This window comes from Heloderma suspectum, chromosome 14 (assembly GCF_057233095.1).
Source record: "Heloderma suspectum isolate Gila_16-S chromosome 14, 16-S_ref, whole genome shotgun sequence".
NCBI lineage: Eukaryota > Metazoa > Chordata > Lepidosauria > Squamata > Helodermatidae > Heloderma > Heloderma suspectum.
Genome location: NC_139471.1, coordinates 4,406,372 through 4,426,136, shown reverse-complemented (window position 1 = coordinate 4,426,136; position 19,765 = coordinate 4,406,372). Strand labels below are relative to the sequence as shown.

Here is a 19,765-nt window from a genome sequence, read left to right as displayed (position 1 = left end):
TCGTCAGTAAACAAGACAGTCCCTGCCCCCGCGGGCTTACAGTCTAAAAAAGACACGACATGCAAGGAAAAAGGGATGGGGAGGGCAGAGGGGGAAAATTACTTCTTTCAGCAGGGCTGGTGGAATGGCCCCGCTTCTCCCTCTCATCTCCCCCATATAGCCTTCTGGAACGGCTGCTGGTGGCTGAGGAGCCCTCAGGAGGGAGGCGTTTCAGCAGGGCTGGCCTTGGATTTTGAACGGGCTCTGGTTTGGCAGAGCGGCTACGAGCCAGTGGAGGCTGGTGGCTCTGATTTCGGTGGGTGGCTCCATTAGAGCTCTGGCTGGTTCTGACTGAAACCCAGAATGGATTCACAGCCCCACCGAAATCGGAGCCACCTGCCTCCGGTGCTATGAGCATGAGAGGCGAGTTCAAATGTTACCTTGCTTGTGAATTCATTAGGGGGCCATGGGCAAGCCAGTGTCTCTCGGCCTCAGCCTGCACCCCCATCTGTAATGATCAGGTATAGGACGATGCTAAACCTTTTCTCCCTAATGTGCTAGAGGACCATGTGGAGTTTTTAATGTAGGTGAACATTTATAAACTCTCTCTCCCTCCTCCCTTTTCTCTCGCTCTCCCTCCTTCCCTCCCCCTTTTCTCTCTCTTTCCCTCTCTCTTTCTCTCCCCCTTTTCTCTCTCTCTCTCCCCCTTTTCTTTCTCTCTCTCTCTCTCTCTCTCTCTTTCCCCCTCTCCCTCCCTTTTCTCTCATCCTCTTCCCCCCTCTCCCCCTTCTGTCTCTCTCGCTCCCCCCTTCTCTCCCCCCCTTTCTCTCCCTCTCTCAGAGCTGCAGCCTGGAGTGGTACAGTCTAGCATTCAACCACCTCATTCTATGTAGAGCTTTGGCTAATAGGTGGGATAAAAATGTCATAAGCACACAGCCATGTAGAACTGAATCCCATTGGAGGCACACAGGGAAAGCCCTGCTCTTCTCCAATCTGCAGTGGGGATGACAGTGGAGGTTCCTCCAGGCAGTAAGCCCTGACCCCTGGAGGCGCCCATGGCTCCATGGGCCCAATTGGGGCGCTTGCTTTTGGCCCAAAGGGCCGGGGGGTCTTCCCCCCAATACAGATAGCCTCTGAGAATGCTGTTCCTTGGAATGCTGGGAAAGCGCTGCATCAGTGCGTCCTCCTCCTCCTCTACAGCTCGCCAGTCACCATTTTGCGAGTTGCGCCTTCCATTGCTAACCTTCTCCCCTGTTTGCTCTTTCTGCAGCTGCCATCAACCTAGCAAAACTGAAGCTGTTCAGACACTACTATGTCATGGTAAGACGCTTGGCGTGAGCGGCTGTGAGCCGGGCCTCGGAGGGCGGCGGCACGCTTTGCCCCCACCAGAGCAGCCGTTGGCCCAGCCCACTCCTGCCTTTGCTGGGAAGACGAGGCAGAGAGGAGGGGAGCCGCACGGGCGCTTCTTTAAATATAGCCCATAATTGGAAATCTCCCAAGCAACGTTCTAAACAGCGGGGGATTGATGAAATTTGGGAGACCGTGATTATGTACAAACTCACTCAGCAAGCGACTCCAGTCTTTGAAAAGTGAGGGATCCCAATTGTCAAGAAGACGCCACCGCACACAAGTATTCCCATTTTATCTCCTAGGTGGAAACCCGCCTCGGTTCTTACCGCATTCCAGTCAGGCACAGATGCACACGCATTTATTATTCCCGCCCATGTTTCGGCTACACAGCAGGCCCTTCCAGACGCTCTCAAATAGTGAGGGAGTCTCTTGCTTACGCTGCGCTACTCTTAACTGTTCCACAGGCCCACCCAGGATATGCTAAGGTTTTACTTTCCCCTTCTTAATTGGAGATTTGTTGTAGTGTGACATGGCGCCCTTCTTCCTCACTGCCTGCATTTTCAAAATCAAACGTGAAATGCCAGAAAGCCCACCAAAAAAGTATCTCCGTACCTGAATTCAAGTACAAGTACAAATCTTTATTGTTTAAAGCCAGAGGCCATCACAATTTCAAGTTAAAATAACAATTAAAATACAAGAGTAAGAAACAAAGAAGAAGAAGAAGAAAACAGATAAAATACATTGCAGTAAGAATACAAAGGAGGAGAATTAAAATATTTATAATAAAACAAGAAAATGACACTTTCCCCCAGGACAATACCGTAGGCACAAGCCTTCTCCTAAGATTGGCTGGCAAGAGCAGTTAAATGCCTTGCCCTCAGCTTCCTGGCAGCACAAGCAAATTTGGCAACTTGTAGCATAATATCATCATTACCTGCCAGCAAAGAGTAAACCTGTTCCACAGGGGATCTATTTTCCAAAGAATTAAGAGTATACTGGAGGAATTTGGCTCTTGGCGGCTCATAGAGGGGGCAATGAAGGAGATAGTGATCAATATCCTCAACCCCACTGGATTCGCATATACAACGTCGTAGATGGAATACAACTTTTTAAAATCTTCCATCCAGGAAAGCAGAGAGCACTTTACCTGAATTCATGGTTTGAACACTACCAGGGGAGAGCTTTCTGCCCCGTGTTAGGCTGTCCTTGTGTATTCTGCAGGGATGACAAGAGCCCCTTTTCTGGATTCCGCTCTCCCTCCATTGCCTACTATCCCTCGCAGCCTCAGAGGGGATTGTATATCTCGGATTTTCTGTCCAGGCGTCGCAAGGAGAGTTAATTCCCCTCTCAAAGCGGTATGGCCTTTCTTGCCCTCCCTGCAAAAAACAGAAGTAGAGTCTTGCTTGGGGTCACCGCCTGGGATGAGATGCGGACTGTTCAAGCAGGCTTAGAGAATCACCTACGGCGAGCAACTTCTTCCGGTCTGGGGGCTGGATTGCTCCACCCCTGGACCAAGGCGGATGATGTCAAGGGGGCAGAGTCCCGCCCCAAAGCCCCTCCTGTGATATCATCCAGCTCTGCCCACATTTTTGTTTTCTCCCTGCAGAGAGAGGCGAGGAGCTCAGTGCCCCTGTCTGCTGAGGGAGAGGGACTTGGCCGGAGCTTGCAGGAGCTGGCTTGGGTGCCTCCTTCCCACGCTGCTCCCATCTCAATGCCAGCGTGGGAAGGGGCTCAGCCAGGGCTGACAGGACTGGCTCCTGTGAGCCCCAGCCAAGTTGGATGCCTCCATCCTAGAGCACAAGTGGTGTCGGAAGGGACTTGCCCGGGTCTTGCCCGCCCCGCCCCGGCTTAGTCCGGGGAAATCCCCGTGCACTTTCTGATCTCCCTTTGCGCCACTCTCTGTCCCATCAGAGATCAGATACTGGGGGATTCCTCCTTCCCAAACCTCCAGGCCAGAGGGCGTGACTTGGGGAAGGGGGAGAGTAGTGGAGGGTACTCATGGAGGCTGCTGGCCCTGATGTCAGTGGAGCAGTGATTCCGCTCAGGGTTTAAAGGAGCTCCGCTTTGGAGAGCTCCTTTAGAGTTCTGACTGAAACCTGGAGCGGATTCACCACCCCACTGACATCGGGACCAGCAGCTTCCGTTGGAGGGTACCCAACTCCCTGCTGGCCAAATTGCGCCTGCGGGCTGCAGTTTGCCTTCCCTTGGCCTACAGCGCAGGTGAGTGCCAGGGTGGGAGGCCATTTGAATGCCTCACGAAAGCCTCGTAGAGTTGTCAGCCAGAGGGGTGGATTATTATCTGCAATAAGCTAAATAAACCGGTGTAGGGGCCTTGTCTTTCTGGCAGAAGGATTTGCGGTGTAAGGTTCCCTCTCTTCCCAGAAGTTGGAACCTAACCCTCGGACCTCAGACATAAATGGATCTGTCCCTTTGGTCCTGGGCTGATTCGCTGTGGCTTGAATTGTCAGGCGGAGATCAATCTCTGTCCTCCCCCGTTTCCACCTTCGCGAAATGGGGTGAGTCGTTCCCAGCCGAGATCTTTGTCGCTTGTGGGTTTTAATTCCTGAAGCTTCCACCTCCGTCTCTCTGACTGCTGACTCCGTCCCCTCCCTCCCCTCCATTCTTCTGCCTGCAGATTGTGTGTTACATTTACTTCACACGGATCATCGCCATCCTGATCAAGATTGCTGTTCCATTCCAGTGGAAATGGCTTTATCAGGTACCAGTCTCCGTTTCCCCCGCGTGCATTCCTTTCCAAGCTGCAGCTAAACGTAAAAATAAAAATCTTTTCGAGCCTTCTGCTTCACATGGCAAATTAGCTTTCATGGAAACCAACAATTCTTAGCTCTCTCTGGTGGTGGTTGCCAAGTTTGCAATATTAGTGTTTTTTGTCATTGAAAGGCGCCCCCTCCTCCCTCCACACCCTCATGGGTTTCTCCAGAAGGGTTGCTGGATTATATACACGAGGACTGAAAAGTAATTGCTTTATTGATCTTGGAACATGCAAGAAATGCCCTTCAGATAATACTCAAGAGAGCAGAAAGCGGCAGGAAAAGCTGTGACTTGCCTTTTTTTTGGCTTTAAACTCAAAAACAGCACACGCTCCAGCAGCAAGAACACCTCCTACGTTGAAAAGCCTAAATGAATGGGATATATTGCAAACTCATTTATATAATATATATAAAAATTATATTACCATTCAGACATATGCTTTATACATTAGGTGTTGTGATATAATTATACATAGGAATGTCGGAGAAATCCTCAGCGGATTTAAATGAGTTCATATTTCTGTGAATCCTACCTGCACATTCTGCAGCGAATGAGCTTTTTCATGTGGACTTGTCAACCAGGGTTTTTTTTTACTTGGGGCAGGGGGGAACCTGTGCAAATTTGCATATGCACAAGTGGGGCGAAATTTCCGTATGACCTTAAAAAAAACCCACCCAGTTCTGCCAACGAGCGGATGGCACAACAATAGACAATCAGTGAAACACAGAACAGATTTAACAAAACCTGTACATCCCTACTTATATATCCGATTGGTTTCTGTTTCTCAATCTAGGACAACGGTGAGGAACCTGTGGCCGTTTAGTTATTGTTGGACTAGGCCCATCAACCGCAGCCAGCACGACCATTGTTCAGGGATGATGGAAGCTGTAGTCCAACATCATCTGGAGGGCCAAGGCTTTCCCCACCCTTCAATACAGGGCTCCTCTATTTTTGTTCTGTTTTGTGTTCCTGCTTCTGATCATTCCTTTCCCCTCCCTTTGTCCCGTGTAACTGAATTCTCAGAAGCTGCCATGAAACATACATTCCAGCAGGCTGTACTAAGGGAACGGTGAGGGGGGAAGCAAGGCCATCCCACCAGCCCTGCTGACTTAATTTTTTTCCCTCTTCCCTCTCTGTTCATTTTTCCTTGCATGTCGTGTCTTTTTAGATGGCAAGCTCCGCAGGGACAGTTTTGCTTTACTGATTGTTTGCAAGCTTCTCTGCGAGCCCTTTCGGCTGAGGAGTGGGATTAACCCCCCCCTCAAATAAATAAATAAACCTGCAGGCCATTCTAGCCAGACTACTACAGCAGGCCACGATCCTCCGTATTTGAAGGCCTACACCGAAGGCCCCATCATGAGCCCTGCTGGATAAGACCCAGGGTCCATCTAGTCCAGCGTTCTGTTCACACAATGGCCGACCAACTGCCCGTGGGAAACCCACAAGCAGGACATGAGTGCAACAGCACCCTCCTGCCCATGTTCCCCAGCAACTGGAAGGATCGTATAGCCATCCGGACCAGTAGACACTGATAGCCTCCTCCATGAATTTGCCTGATCCCCTTTTACAGCCATCCATACTGGCAGCCATCACTCCATCTTGTAGTAGCCACTTCCCTGGTTCAACTCTGCGCTGCATGAAGAAGTCCTTCCTTTGATTGGTTCTGAATCTCCCACTATTCAGCTTCATGGGATGACCCCACTGCATTCTAGTATTATGAGAAAGTTGCCAACTTTTAGCCCACCCGCATGCACAATAGAAGAATGAGAACATGAGCCTATCTTGCAAGGTTGTAAGAACAAAGAGAGAAACATGCTATCAGCTTTACTTGTAGAGTGTATAAGAATCCTTCCTGGTGACTGAACTGATGAAGGGGAAATATGCAAGGACCACACTGGTGGGGTGGGGTTGTTGTCGTCGTTCAGTCATGTCCGACTCTTCGTGACCCCATGGACCAGAGCACGCCAGGCTTTCCTGTCCTCTGCTCTCTCCCGGAGTGTGCTCAAGTTCATATTCATTGCATTGGTGATGCTATCTAGCCATTGGGGTGGGGTGGGGTGGGGGTGGGTAAAGGTGGTCAGGGGTTCTGCAGAGCAGCTTTTGCCCAAGTGTCTTGTTTTCGGTTGCAGCTGCTGGATGAGATGGCCACTTTGGTTTTCTTCGTCCTAACTGGATACAAGTTCCGACCTGCCTCCGACAACCCCTACTTGCAGCTTTCGCAAGATGATGATGATAACTTGGACATGGAATCTGTGTAAGGGAACTTTTTGTATTTGGATCGCCTGGGCGTTGGGCCAAACTTATGCAAAGTCAGCAGGGCTTGCTGTGAAATGCAAAGGTGGAACAGAGCAAGGCATGTTGACCTGGAAGCATTTACCATGGTTTTTTCGGGGGGGGGGGGTCCATCCTTGCCATGTGATCTGCTCCATCCCCCGTTAAGTCAGGGATCCCCAACCTTTTTCAGTCTGTTGATTTTGAGGGAGTGTCATGGGTGGTCTCACAAGATAGCTGTCGTGGTGGGCAGGGCTGCTCACAAAACAAAGTCTGAGGTGGAGGTGGGGTCTGGGCTCCGGAGCACAAAGCCACTCTGCTGATCCCAAATAAAGATGGCGCTGGAGGGTGGCACTTGCCTTTGCAACATGCCTGCCTTCCAGTTAAAAAAAGCTTTAATTTAAAAAACCTTAACTGATATAAAAATCAGGAGGGGCAGGCAGCCAGGCAGTGTCTGTGGGCAGAAGGCACCCACAGACGTTGTAACCATTCCTCATAGGGGACCGACTGCTTTTAGAGCACAAAATGCTTTACAGCAATACCTGTGTTGTGCCCACCCCCAGCCCTCCTGATGAGTCAGGTGAGGGTGCAAATGCTGTGCCAAGATTTGAGTTCGGGTCTCCTCCTCGACTCCCATCTACTGACTGGAGCCTTCCCACGTCTCCAAATAATTTTGGGGTTGTGCCATGTGAAATGTTGCTTGGGATCAAAGTCTGCTCGCTGGTTTGCGTTCCTGGACAAGGGTGGTTCATCGAGACGTCTGGGAAGCACAGCCTCTCTTGAAAATGCTCTTCGTCTAAGCTCCTGGCAGTGCTGATTTGTTAGATTTCTCTTCCGAGAATGCTGAACCAGCTGCAGATAAAGTGTTCCATTTGGGGGCATTCAGTATGTGTGTCGGTAGGGATGGAAACCAGGCCGTAAATCCCTCAAAGCATTTTTTCTTTTTCCTGCGACGTTGCACTAAAGATCGTTGACACATCTTGTAGTTCTTCAGGCCCCTGTAGGAGTGTTGACAGCAAAAAATATCCCAATCTCTGCAGCGAGGGAGAGAAATTCTAGCTTAAAATCTCCAACATATTCTGGGGTTTTCGCTATGGCCAGGGTCCCCAACTGTTTTAGGTTGGTGGGCACATTTGGAATTCCGAGAGAGTGTTTTGGCTACCACGGCTGGTCATAAAACACTCGTTTCCCAGAAGACAGACTGGGGAGACAAAAAGAAAAGTCACTTGCCCAAGAACTGAAGTCCAAGGCAGAAGTGAGGTCTGAGCTCCAAAACACAACACCATTCTTTTTTGAACCCAAACAAAGATGGTGCTGGAGGGCGGCAATTTAAAAAAGGCTTCTAAAAAATCAAATCTTAAGAAATAAAAACTAAAATGAACATCAGGTGGGGCAGAGAGTCTGGCAGGTGCAGTGAGAGGTATCTGTGGACACAGCGTTGGAGACCCCAGAAGAATGGTTAAGGAACTGTGTATATCCAGGGTGGGGGACATGTTGTCTGGAGTGCCATTTTCCTTGATAGAATGGCAGGATGCAAAGCAAAGAAACAAACAAATAAATATTGCTGGGCTGCAACTCCCAGAATCTCTCATCATTGGCTGTGCTGGCTAGGGGCTGATGGGAGTTGCAGTCCAGAAACATCTGGAGGATCATGCCTTCTCCACCCCAGTGTATATTATCCACACTAACCCCCCGTGCAGCTTTGCCTAGTTTGGTACTAGTGGTGGGGGAGTCAAGCAGGTAATTGGAAACAGGACATCTGACAACTTGATCTCTGCCTCGGTCAACATCCCTAGGAGGTGTTCTCGCTGTATTGGCTACTCATCTCCCCTCCTGATGCTTGCAGTGTTACCCCCTGGCTGTCTTATTCCCTGCGCCACCAGCGGAGGGAGGTGCTCGTTTGCTCTTGGCTGCACTTCAGCACCACCAGTGGCCGGAGACTGGTATTGCGGATGCCACCTCAGCCAAATGTCAGGTGACTCGAAGGGCCAATTGGACCTCACCAGGCCCTATAAAGCTGCTAGCTCTTGCTTGGCTCCTCAGTCCAAGCACAGATGGGACTCTCGGACTGCCTTTGCCTGCCTGCCTGGCTGTCAAGGGCTCCTTGGAGGGCGTTCTCAGTCTAATCCAGTAGCCAAGTCCAGACACAGACAAAGGGATTCTTTTCAAAGCTTTATTCTTCATTTACAACTTAATAACTCTACAGGTAGCAACTAGATCTGAGCAGCAGCATCCCTATGCCCTAAGTTGGAACAGTTGGTCCCCGTTTGAAAGGCAATTACTGGCAGACCCCTGAATATAAGGACTAGGGAGAATCCCTCCCTTTTTCCCTTGGGTCCTCTGGGCGCAACCGTTCTTTGAGCGCGAACCATTTGGCGCCGCTCTCTGCGTCTGCGCCGCGCATCCCCCCCCAGTCTGCTATCTGTGCTGAGTCACTCCCTGGACTGCTTTCTAAACTAGGAATGTGGGTGGGAGGAATCTCCGTCAGCTGTTGGTCCTAGGAAAAAAGGAGCGCGCTCCTCTTCCGAAGGAGCAACTGCTCTTCCTCCGCATCAGAACTACTCTGGGATTCTATGGGCTCAGTGTCCACCCTGACACTGGCTTACTTAGACCAAGAGTGGGCGACATGCCTTAAGCAAGGCCCTTACTTAGCCACAGTCCTGAGTTCCACAGTCCTGGACTTCAACCGCAAGCCGCCAAGCATTTTGCCACTGCCAACATTTGGCAGCCTGTAGTGCAGCCTCTAGGGGGAGGTTGCACTTGGGCCCCTAGCGCACCCCCAAAGTTGCCCAGCCGTGACGGAGTCTGACAGGCTACCAGGACCATGTGGTCTGGCTTCTTAAACGAAATGAGAAATTCTCTCTCAGAAAGTTGTTTTGCCCAGACATAATCTGGAATGATGGGAGATTCCCAACAGAAACATCCCCTGTTCTATCTTCTCTTCCCCCCCAAAAAAATAATCATCTGCACTTGAGTTCCAGAGCCATGGTTCAGATGCGCCACTGAGAATGTATTGTGTGTGACATGGATTCTGCCATGAAAAATTCAGCATGGGGTTGGGCAGGGGGAGAAACGAATTAATGTAATTTTTAATGTGTGTGAAGTTTGGTTTGGTTTGGCCTTGGTTATGCCTGTTGTGCTGACCTGGATTTTATCTCCCTGTAAAAATGGGACTACAAGAGGAGGAAAGGGGAGGTTTTTATTAGAGCTACAAAAGAGCCCTGCTGGATCAGTCCAAGGCTCCATCTCGTCCAGCAGTATGCTCACACAGTGGCCAACCAGCTGCCCACGGGAAGCCCACAGGTAGGCCACATGTGCAACAGCACCCTCCCGCTCATGTTCCCCGGCAGCTGCTGCACCAAGGCATGCTGCCTCCGACACTGGGAGTGGCATGGAGTCTTCAGGACTAGTAACCCCTGGTGGCCTTATCCTCCAGGACACAAAGTAGTGTGTTGTGGTCGCTGACGGAAAAGCGTCCAGGCTGCGGGCGGCAAGCATCTTGGAGGCGGGGCTGAGGTCGCTGGGCTAGAGAGCTGGTTGAAGACAGACGTATGATGGTAGGCTGGAATGCCGGAAGCACAGAGAGACGGGGCAAAGGAGATTCCCCCAGGACTGAGGGAAGTTGGTAGGCCTGCTAGGCATGATGAGGCCTTCCGCATAGGCCTTCAGATACTGAGGATCATGGCTTGCTGTAGTCGTCTGACTAGAATGGCCTGCGGGTTTATTTATTTATGTGTTTATTTATTTGAGGTGTGTGTGGGGGGGTTACCCCGCTCCTCAGCCGAAAGGGCTCGCAGAGCAGCTTACAAGCATTCAGTAAAGCGAGACCGTCCCTGCTGAGCTTGCCATCTGAAAAGACATGACATGCAAGGAAAAATGAACAGGGGGGGAATTAAGTCAGCAGGGCTGCTGGGATGGCCCCGCTTGCCCACTCACCTTCCCCTTAGTATAGCCTGCTGGAATAAGGGAGAGGTGGTGACAGTGGAGGGAGGAGGCGCCTTCGGAGCAGGGAGGCTGTTCTACAGCAGAGTTCCCACCGATCAGCTTCACAGGTTGACCCTGGGCTTAGTATTATGAGAGAGGTAGGAAAATATCTGCACAATACAACAGAGGCACAATATTGGGCAGAGATTCATCAGCAAGCTAAGATGCATTTGGGCCAAAGAGGTCCCCAGGAATTTTAGGACGCGACTCCCAGGAGTTGCCTAATTCCCCAGGGCCAATCTATCCCTCCAGGGTTTCCCCACTGGCCCGCCCCCTTCCCTTGGCCCCACCCTCTTTCCCCCAACCACCATTTGTTTGGTGGTTTCCCAACTTTTGTGTCGTTTTCTTTCCCCCATCCTGAAAGGTTGAAATGCCTCCCCTAAGGCTGAATTACCAGCAGTAAGAATGTCAAGCTAAAGTAGGCTGGTCTTTTTCCGTTTTGGCTCTGCCCCTTTTCCTTTGGCTCTGCCCACTGCTGAAACGTGGCCCCCAAGAGCTTCTTTGAAATGGAACTCGGCCCAAGGGTTCTGCACCCTTGGTTTCAACCCTGGGTAGCTGTGACAAGTAAACTGGGTGCATGTGTTTGGCATCAGGGCAGCAGAAACAGACTCCAATTTATTCCTGGAGCAAGGATGGTGCTGCAATTTAAGTGAGTTTAAAATGCAAAACTGCACATGCTCAGAGCACTTTTTTCCCTTTAAATCAGAGTTGGCAAACAAATGGTGGCCAGGCCATTCTGGGAGTCTGGAGGGTACCAGGTTGGGGAAGGCTGCACAAGCCCACACCCCCTATAAACCATTACGCCCAGCATCTAAAACTTCCTAGCTGTCCCTGTGGAACTACCTGCCGCATCCCAGTTGTTTTGCCCAAGCTGCGGCCCGTTGATCCTCCTCTGGCGGGTGGCCGTACCGCCACAAAATCTGCTGTCCGGCATAGAATACAGCCCTGTGGAGACCTTTTCCTTTCAACTTGGGAAGTGCGTGACCTGACTGAGCATTATTTATCTGTTTCCAATATTCATATCCCACCATCCTATCAATAACTGTCAGCAAAGGTGCCTTAACCACATGGAAACATAAACCTCTGAAAGCAGCGATAAAACGATAATGCAATTAGGGCACCAGCAGCAATAAAAACGGAGCTGAACAGGACATGAAACAGGGTCTAAAACCCAGATTGGAAGAGGTTTAGGATATGATGCCCACAGGCTCCAATGTGCCTTGTGGAAACCTCTCTTGCCTCCCACCTCTCCTGATAATTATTTTATTTCCTAAGGTTTTTTTTTTTTAAGTTATCTTGAACTGGGGGGTTGGCCTGCTGCCAAGCAAAGTGCCGCCATCCATTTACCATCTTGATTTGGGTTCAAAAGCACGGCTTTTGTGTTTTGGAACTCAGACCCCACCTCTGCCTCAGACTTGGGTTCTTGGGCAGTTTATGTTTCTTCTAGTCTCGCCAATGTGCCTTCTGGGAAATGAGCGTTTTGTGGCTGGCAATGTCCATCATGGCAGCCATTTTATGAGAGCACCCACAACACTCTCAAAGCTCCAAATGTGCCCACTGATCCTTTGGGGGGACCCCCCCCCAGTTTAGACGATCCATTTCATCCCAGTAGTGCTTAGAGTTGAACCAGCACCACCGCCTTCTTGAGCAGCTTGCACCAAAAAAGGGATATTTGTAAATGGGGCAGCTGTGGTTGCAATCTTCTGGGTCCAGTAAGGATTTCCTAAGAAGTGGCCTCACAACCGCCTCCTTAAAGGTGGAAGGGGTCTGCTCCCTCCTTCACTTTATTTCTTTATTTAAAATATTTCTTGGCTGCCTTTCAGGGCAGAATCATAGAATAGTAGGGTTGGAAGGGGCCTACAAGGCCACTGAGTCCAACCCCCTAAGAAAGCCTCCTAAGGTGGCATACAACAGTTTAAATTCACATAATAAAAACAGCAAACATTCCAAAAAACAACAAATGCCAGCATAAGACACCACACCCAATTGCAGATGCAACCCAGTCCGATAAAAAATCAGGGGAAGGCCGGAGTAAAGTAGGAAGTCTTAAAAGCCTGCTCCGATGGGGTCTTGCGGAGCCCTGATGGCAACTTATTCCAGACGTATGGGGCTGCTGCAGAAAAGGCCCTCTCTTGTGTAGTTGCCCACCTAACTGCCCTCAAAGGTGGGCAGATGAGAAGGGTCTCTCTTGCTTGAAGTCTGGGCAGACTGATATGGGAGAAGGTGGCCCTTCAAGTAATTTGGTCCCCAAATTCAGCAGTTCAACGCGGCATTAATAACCACCTGAACCCACCCAGTCAACCCCCTTTGGCTTGATGTATTTTTTTTTATTATTATTATGAAATTTATTAATCGCCCATCTGGCTGGTCACCCAAGACCAATGTACCTAGCCAAGAAGGCCCAGGGTTGAGAAGGCAGGTGGTTGGGCCTGTCCATGCACCTGGTCAGCATCCTCAGGCCGCCCTGATCGAAATAGAGCCCATAAAACTGGGCCAGACAGTTCTCCAGACACTCCTACAGGAACTGTACCAATATCGGTCTGAGGCGATTGACGGGGATTGTCTAATGTTTGATCTCGCTGCACTGTTTATGAGGCACGAAAAATGTTCTAAGTGTTAAATAGCAGTAACATAAACCAGGGGACCCCAGCGTTTTGGGTTGGTGAGCACATCTGGAATTTTGATAGCTTGTTGTGGCCACTCTCGCAAAATGGCTGCTGCAGGGGTGGTGGCTTGCCATGGTGTACTAACCCAGTAACAGCTGGGGGAGGCCGGGAGTTGTAGGGCGTTTTTTGGTCTAAGCGTGCATAGGATTGTGCCTTAAATCATTTTTTTGATGATTGTTCAAAGCCTTGATGAATTTGGTTGCATTTTGTTGTTGGCCAGAGTAAAGGCATTTTGAGTAGAGAGTTATAACAAGTTGGGGAGTTCTGCTGAGATCCAAGGACATGCAAACACCAAAGTTTTGCGCCTTTTCTTGTTCCTTCTTTTCCTTTGCTTTTCTTTTTCTAGTCAATGGCTTTTCTTGAACTGTGCCCAGAAGCCATGCAGGCTGCTGAGAATCAACTGTCTTGCTGAGAAGCTGGTCTTGTCCTAGCTGTTTCCTCCTCCGTTTCCTCCTCCTCAACGTATATAAAATCTCTCCCTCTCTCTCTTTCTCTTTTAAATACCCTACCACGCATTGCCAAAAGCCTTCTCCCAGCTCATCATTCTTTAATTACAGCAAAGCATCCTATAATATGCAGGCTCTGCTGGCATTTGGCAAACCCGCCACTCCCCTCCACCCCTCTGTGGCTTTCTGCAGCTTTGTGATTTTGGGAGAGCGCACGCACGCCACGCACAAACAGTCCTCAGCCAGCACCCCCAAAAGTAGGGGGGAAACGGCAGAAGCTGCCATGTGAGTCCTTTAGAAAAATGCGCTCTGCTGAGGGGGTCACATCCTGCCAGCACGTGGGGCTGAAGCCGGCAGTGGACAAGACCAGATTCAGGCCCCCCCCCCCCGTTGTGTGTGTGTGTGTGTGTCTTTCCCCCTTTCTTTGATCCTGCCTGGGATAGGATACATCAGCCTTGCCAGAGGTCTGAACTGATGGCTTGCAGGGGGCTTTTAACATTAGGCCAAAGGCCTAATATAGGTATATTATAGTTTGCCTATATCTTGCAAGTTTTCATCTCGTCTAATTTGTGCCTAGGAACCAGGGGCAAACTATCTCCCCCAGCCCTGAATCTGTGCCCCAGGGCCCCGGATCTCTTCCCCAGAGTCCTGAGTCTGCACTGGTGCCAATGGAAGAGTCTTTTTCTCCACTTATTTGCCATGGGAGGGGGACGATTTTCAAGAGGGATTGCAGCTGGGGAGGGAGGGGTTCAGTCTCCCCTTCCCACATGTTTCAACACACACCCCTAAAAAAAATCCCTTGCATGGCAATTAAGCTAAAGTGTGTGTGTGGGGGGGGGATTTTCCTTTGGTTGGTTTGGGATGAACTGGGTTCAGGGTGCAAATTAAATGAAGAATTTATTTTATTTGAGTAGATTGGGATGTGGTGTGGGCTTTTTGCCCCCTGTGAAATTTAAATAAACTCTTGTCATTTCTTTATAAATTTGCATATATAAGATGCACATTAGCAAAGGTTGGTTTCTTTCCTGTGGGCCCCTGATTCTTTTATGCGCCTAGCCATGCCTCTGTCTGGTGGTCATCATATGCAGTGACGCTTCCCGCCTTGTTCCTGATGGATGCCTGCCCTTTTCTTTCCCGCAGGGTGACCACTTCAGGCGTCATGGAGGGCATGAAGAAGGTCAAGAAGGTGGTGAACGGCTCGGCAGAGTCCCGAGGCGAGAAAGAAAGCGCTGCGTGATGGACTGAACCTTTCCCCCTCTTCCCTCTCCCCACCCCCACCCCTTAGGACAAAGCAGCACTTTTCAGATGAACTCTAATTTATTGAGCTTTGACTTCCCTCAACAGAAAGGGAGCGAGCTCAGCTTCCTGATGTGGAAACTGCAGAATAGCGTCGGGGGCGGGTGGAGGTGCTGGAGACCAAATGCTACGAAAAAAAGAAAAACCCAAACGGATTCCTCCGTCTTTCAGGATTTTGGGCTGTTCTGGTGCCTACAAGGAACGTTGTCTGGATAGGGTGGTGGGCTAATTTTTTTCCACCTTTTGTTGTTTTGTTCTCCCCCTGCCCCACCCCTCCTTTTTGAAGCTTGACTCTGAAAAGCATTGTTTGCAATTGAGCTTGAGACGCTGCTTCCAAATGTGAAAAAACACGATAAGAGTTGTGTATGTAAAAATTATTTTATATATATATATATGTATGTATGTGTGTGTGTGTGTGTGTGTGTGTGTGTGTGTATATATATATATATATATGAATAATGATGCCTTCTGAAATGCAAAAAGCTGCAATGTAACACTCTGTGCTGGGCGATTAACAATGCGATGGGGGAGGTATGTGGTCGGGGTGGGGTGTTCCTTTGCGGTTTGTACGTTTTCTGCTGACTTGAGGCTCTTTTTGTTCCTGTCCTTTGGATGGAGGGCAGAGGCATTCTGCCCCCAGATAGAACTAGAAACGTTTCTTTGAGACCAAATGGCTACCAGACAGCAAGAGTTGTTCGTAGTAGTGTTCCCTTCCACTTCCCCCACCACCAGTCCATAACGGCATGGGCCCAAACGTGGTCCTGTTGACTCTATGCATTTACCTGAAAGGTTTCTGAAGGTGTACAATGAAATGGGGATCAATGTTGCGTTTTTTCCCACACTGTCCTGTCGTCCCCGTCCCCCCCCAGCACTTTGCTGAAAAGTGGCGTGGTTAGGCCTTATAGATTCTGTGCCCCTGCAAAAAGAGAATAAAAGGGAAAACAAAACAGAGCACCCCCTGAAAGAAAAATATACAATTTGCTGGTGACGGGATTTCTGAGCTAGTGGATCGGTGAAGCGGTTGTATTTCTGGGTCCTGGGGAGCAAGCAGCACCCGCGGAGGCTGCCAGACCCCCTGTGGGCTGGGGGTTCCCCTCCGTTGTTCCAGACTGAGCTGCGTTCTCCAGAACCGTGGTGTGCTTTCGGATAGGGGCCCCTGCTGTTGGGCTCCATGTACGAAGGGAGCAGACCGCCAGATAGTGCAATCTCAATCTCTCTCTCTCTCTCTCTCTCTCTCTCATATGTCAAGAAAATGGCCCAAACAAACTCTAACCCTATGACACAACCAAGCAATTCACTCGGCTGCACCCTGTCAAAAGTGCATCCTCTCCTTTGCTCACTCCTTGTGTCTAAATGCCCCATTCATTCTCTCCCCATCCCGCCAGCCCAGCGGATGCTGGTTTGGGATAATCCGTCAGATCTGAGGCGCGCTCAGACAGGAGAAGCTTTCTGTTGTGGCCCTGGAGCTGCCGAGTTGGCGGCAGCAGGGCTGCCTGGCGCTGCCCGGCAGCAGAGGGGCCACCACGTGCCTCTGTTCCGAAGGACCATTCTTAGGAAGGGTTTGCATGGGACGCTCATCAGAGGAGCCAGCTTCTGGCGAAGAGGACTCCACGTGAGCAGGAGTGGAGCGTGGCCACTGAGGATGCACCTCTGGAATTTGAAGGCGCACGATCCTGTCGTGCGCGTCTCTTAACTGTGAGCGAGGTGTCTTGGATGCCTCGCCAGGCTGTAGAAATTTTGGCATTTAGGGCAGGAGTGGGCAACTTCCAGGGGCCACTGTCCCCTTCCTGGAACTCACAAGGGACCGTACCTCCTCTCACCCCCACCCCGCCACCCCACTGGTGCCATGCTGCCACTTGTTTTCCCTTAAGGCCCTTTGTTTCTGCCGCACCGCCAAATTTGGGTGGTGAATTCAGCAGTGGCAGCGACAGAGTCCTGGGCGTCTGCTGCGCGACCTGCATGCTGCTCGCCGCCATCTGAGGGGTTTGTCCCGTGTCCGATGACTGAAGGAGGGATGCTTCTTAGTATCCTGGTATTAGTGGCTGAAAGGGGGGCAGGTTCAAAACCCCCCACCAACTCTGGGTTGAGACGTGAAGCTGCATGTTTCTGTGGCTTCTCGTGAGCATCTGGACCAAGGTTTGCAGTCCATGCATCTTTTTGTCCCACCAGTCGATTGAAATAAGTGCCAGGGGTGTAAAAAACAAACCCCAGAGCTCCAGAGGTTCCTTGGGGAAAGCGACACTTCAGCTTTGCCAGGGAGCCTTTTCTAGCAGCAAGCCTCTCTCTGGGCTGCTTCTCTCTTCCGTGGTTTGCTGCGAAAAGCTACTGGCAGCCTCGACTCGTTTTAGGGATGGAGGCGGGGAGCTCTCTTGCAGTCCTGGAATTTCAAATAGGAAAGATTCTGTTCCAGTGAATGAACTTCACTTGGGTGGCATTGTAGGGCCCCCAAACAATACGCAGCCATCTAAGTGGGTAGAATTCCATGTTCTGGAACATTGCCTGGTTTGGATGAATATCTCGCTTCCGTCACAAGCCGCCCCCCCAATTGCTCACTTTATAGCAGCCTTTTTCAACCTGGGGTCCTCCAGGTGTGTTGGACTACAAGCAGATAATTCATCCAGACCAGGCAATGTTCCAGAACATGGAATTCCAAGCCACTTGAAGTCCAACATATTTGGAGAGCCCCAGGTTCCAAAAGGCTGCTGTATAGGCTGGTTGGACATAAAATCCCAAGGCAGTGGCAGGGAGGAGATGGGAGCTTTTGACCTGGTCCTCTGCGGCATTACATCCAGAGGGCCCCCGAGACCTTCCCCCTCTTAAACTGGCTCCATCCCAGGCTTCCCTTTGCCCAAGGCGTACAGTGCGAGAGGCAGCATCCGCACACTTTTGATCCCGTCTTTGGAGCAGCAGCCGTGACGCTCCAGCTGCGGAGCCGTGGTTCAGGGAATGGGAGAGGCTGCGCAAAGTCACTTGCCGGAGGGTTTTGGTTTGTGTGTTTGTGTGCAAGGATTGTGTGGGCAGGCCTCTGACACATTTCTCCTACCCTCTCCTAAAGTTGTGTGCGCTTGATTTTGCCCCTTTCCTGTTTCCCCGGCCATGTGGCACATCCTGGGAGCACGTCTGCCAAAGAATTTGGTGCATTGCAGCATTTTCACAAGGTATCTGTGTCTGAGAGCCCCCACCCCACCCCGAGGAGGACAATGTGAAAACATGCTGTGTATTGTCCATGGAACATTCCTCTGAACACAGAACGCCGTGCTGTTAGCCGGAGTTGCTGCTGCCGGTCCGTTCCCGCAATACCAGGTGTTTTTTTCCACAACGTTTTTGGTTTGTTCCTTCTCCCCTGAAATGGGTGAGCATCTTTTTAAGAGCAGAAGTGCACGTGCTCTTCTATTGACAGTCTCTCAAGCTTCATGGCCAGTTGGGATCGCCCAATTCCATCAATCTGTTCAGGAGCCTGGCCGACACATGGTTGCGGTGTTGTTAGTTTGGGTTCATGTTGTAGATGAGGGGCCTCCCGAGAGTTGCTGTTGACGTTTCCTTGCAATATATGGCGATTTTAGAAGGGGATGGCTTGTACATCCGGCTCGTAATCAGCCTTGGTAGCCCCTTCCCTATGTCCCATGCATCCTTGGAGTGGGAGAACAGCACAGCCCCCCACCCCAATGCAGATGGTGAGAGCTCTGGGCTTTTAGGGTACCTCTTTTGTGTGTTGCTGCATCACAAGTCCATAGCATAGGAAGCTGTTGGCAAGGGTAACACTAATTGTAAGACTTACGGTCCAGATGGCCTACTCATGTGAGTGCAGCAAGAAGGGGTGAACCAGGGGAGGGCAATGCATGGCCCTCAAAAGAAACAGTGTCGCTACAGAGCACCCAATTTAGCTTGAAAACAAACTAAATTTAACCACTGTGGTGCTCTGCAGCACTATGGAGCACTTTGCCACCAAATTTCAGCACTTTCCTTCATTTTGGGGGAAGTGGGCTGTGTGGCACCATGCACCAGGGAGTCTGCGGGGCAAAAATGGCCTCTGGGCATTGCCCACCGCTGGGGTAAACGTTTTGATCGGACAGGGACTAGATTTGGCTGGGATTGTAACAAGCAGTGAGAACCTTTGCTCAGCCGACGGGTAGCAGAATAGCAGCCGACATGTGCAGCTCCAGGGACGAATAATTGATGTTCAGTCACGATTCAGTTTGTTTTCTGAACCTGGGGCTTTTTAATTGTTGCGTTCTCCTGAATCATACATTTTAAAAACAATCAAGGCAGGATGTCTTGCAGGATCAGGGGAGAAGGGGGAGGGAGGTTTACAGGAGTGTTTTGTCCTCTGAAATATGGAATGCCAGCCCTCTTTGTTCACCAACAGAGAACTCTTTTGGAAAAGCAACCAAGGGAGTTTCCCACACAGTTACAGAGTCTTCGCTTGAAATGACAAGCCCATGAGCTCCTTAAGAGGCTGTGCTTCCCCCTTTTAAAGTATCCTTTTAAATGTTTGCAATTTTTTTGTACAAAGAAACACAACCTTCCAACCCCCCTTGCTCTAGAACCCATCACACCACCGGTCTAGAACCCATTAGGTGGCAGCTCTAGAACCCACTGCATGACTATTCTGCAAGCAATATTTCCTTCCCTTGAGCACTTTGTGCTTGATGTTTCTTAGTGCATCCCTGGAGATTCTGTCATCCCACATTAAAGAAGAGCTTGCAGTATCCGCGTTGGCCCTGGGGCAGCCCTGGTTTTATATCTGACGACATTTGTACGCAGAGGACCAATTCAGTATCTGGCAAACTACCTGGTTAATCCGGGAGAGAGGTCTGTGTGCTTTCTTCTTTTTTTCCTCTTCCACATTTTAAAAAAAAATGCCCTAAAGAAGCTTCTGGGTAAAAAGGCAGCCGTCTTAATAAAACCTACAAATGTGTTTTTGGGTTTTTTTTTTTAAGAAAGCAAGATGTGTGTGTGTTTTCTCCCCTGGGGGACCTTCAAGCATCTCTGTTCCTCATT

At 50.2% G+C, this 19,765-nt stretch overlaps 1 protein-coding gene across 1 annotated transcript in view; it reads left to right on the top strand.

Moving 5' to 3' along the window:
• Positions 1–15,684, top strand: part of GPR107 (G protein-coupled receptor 107) — a 63,801-nt gene extending 48,117 nt beyond the window's left edge. The window contains exons 15-18 of the mRNA XM_084821054.1: positions 1,250–1,299; positions 3,965–4,048; positions 6,231–6,355; positions 14,609–15,684. Coding sequence (XP_084677180.1) covers positions 1,250–1,299; positions 3,965–4,048; positions 6,231–6,355; positions 14,609–14,705 — 356 coding nt within the window. The 3' untranslated portion in view covers positions 14,706–15,684. The remainder of the gene's footprint in view (positions 1–1,249; positions 1,300–3,964; positions 4,049–6,230; positions 6,356–14,608) is intronic.
• Positions 15,685–19,765: the final 4,081 nt, after the last annotated feature.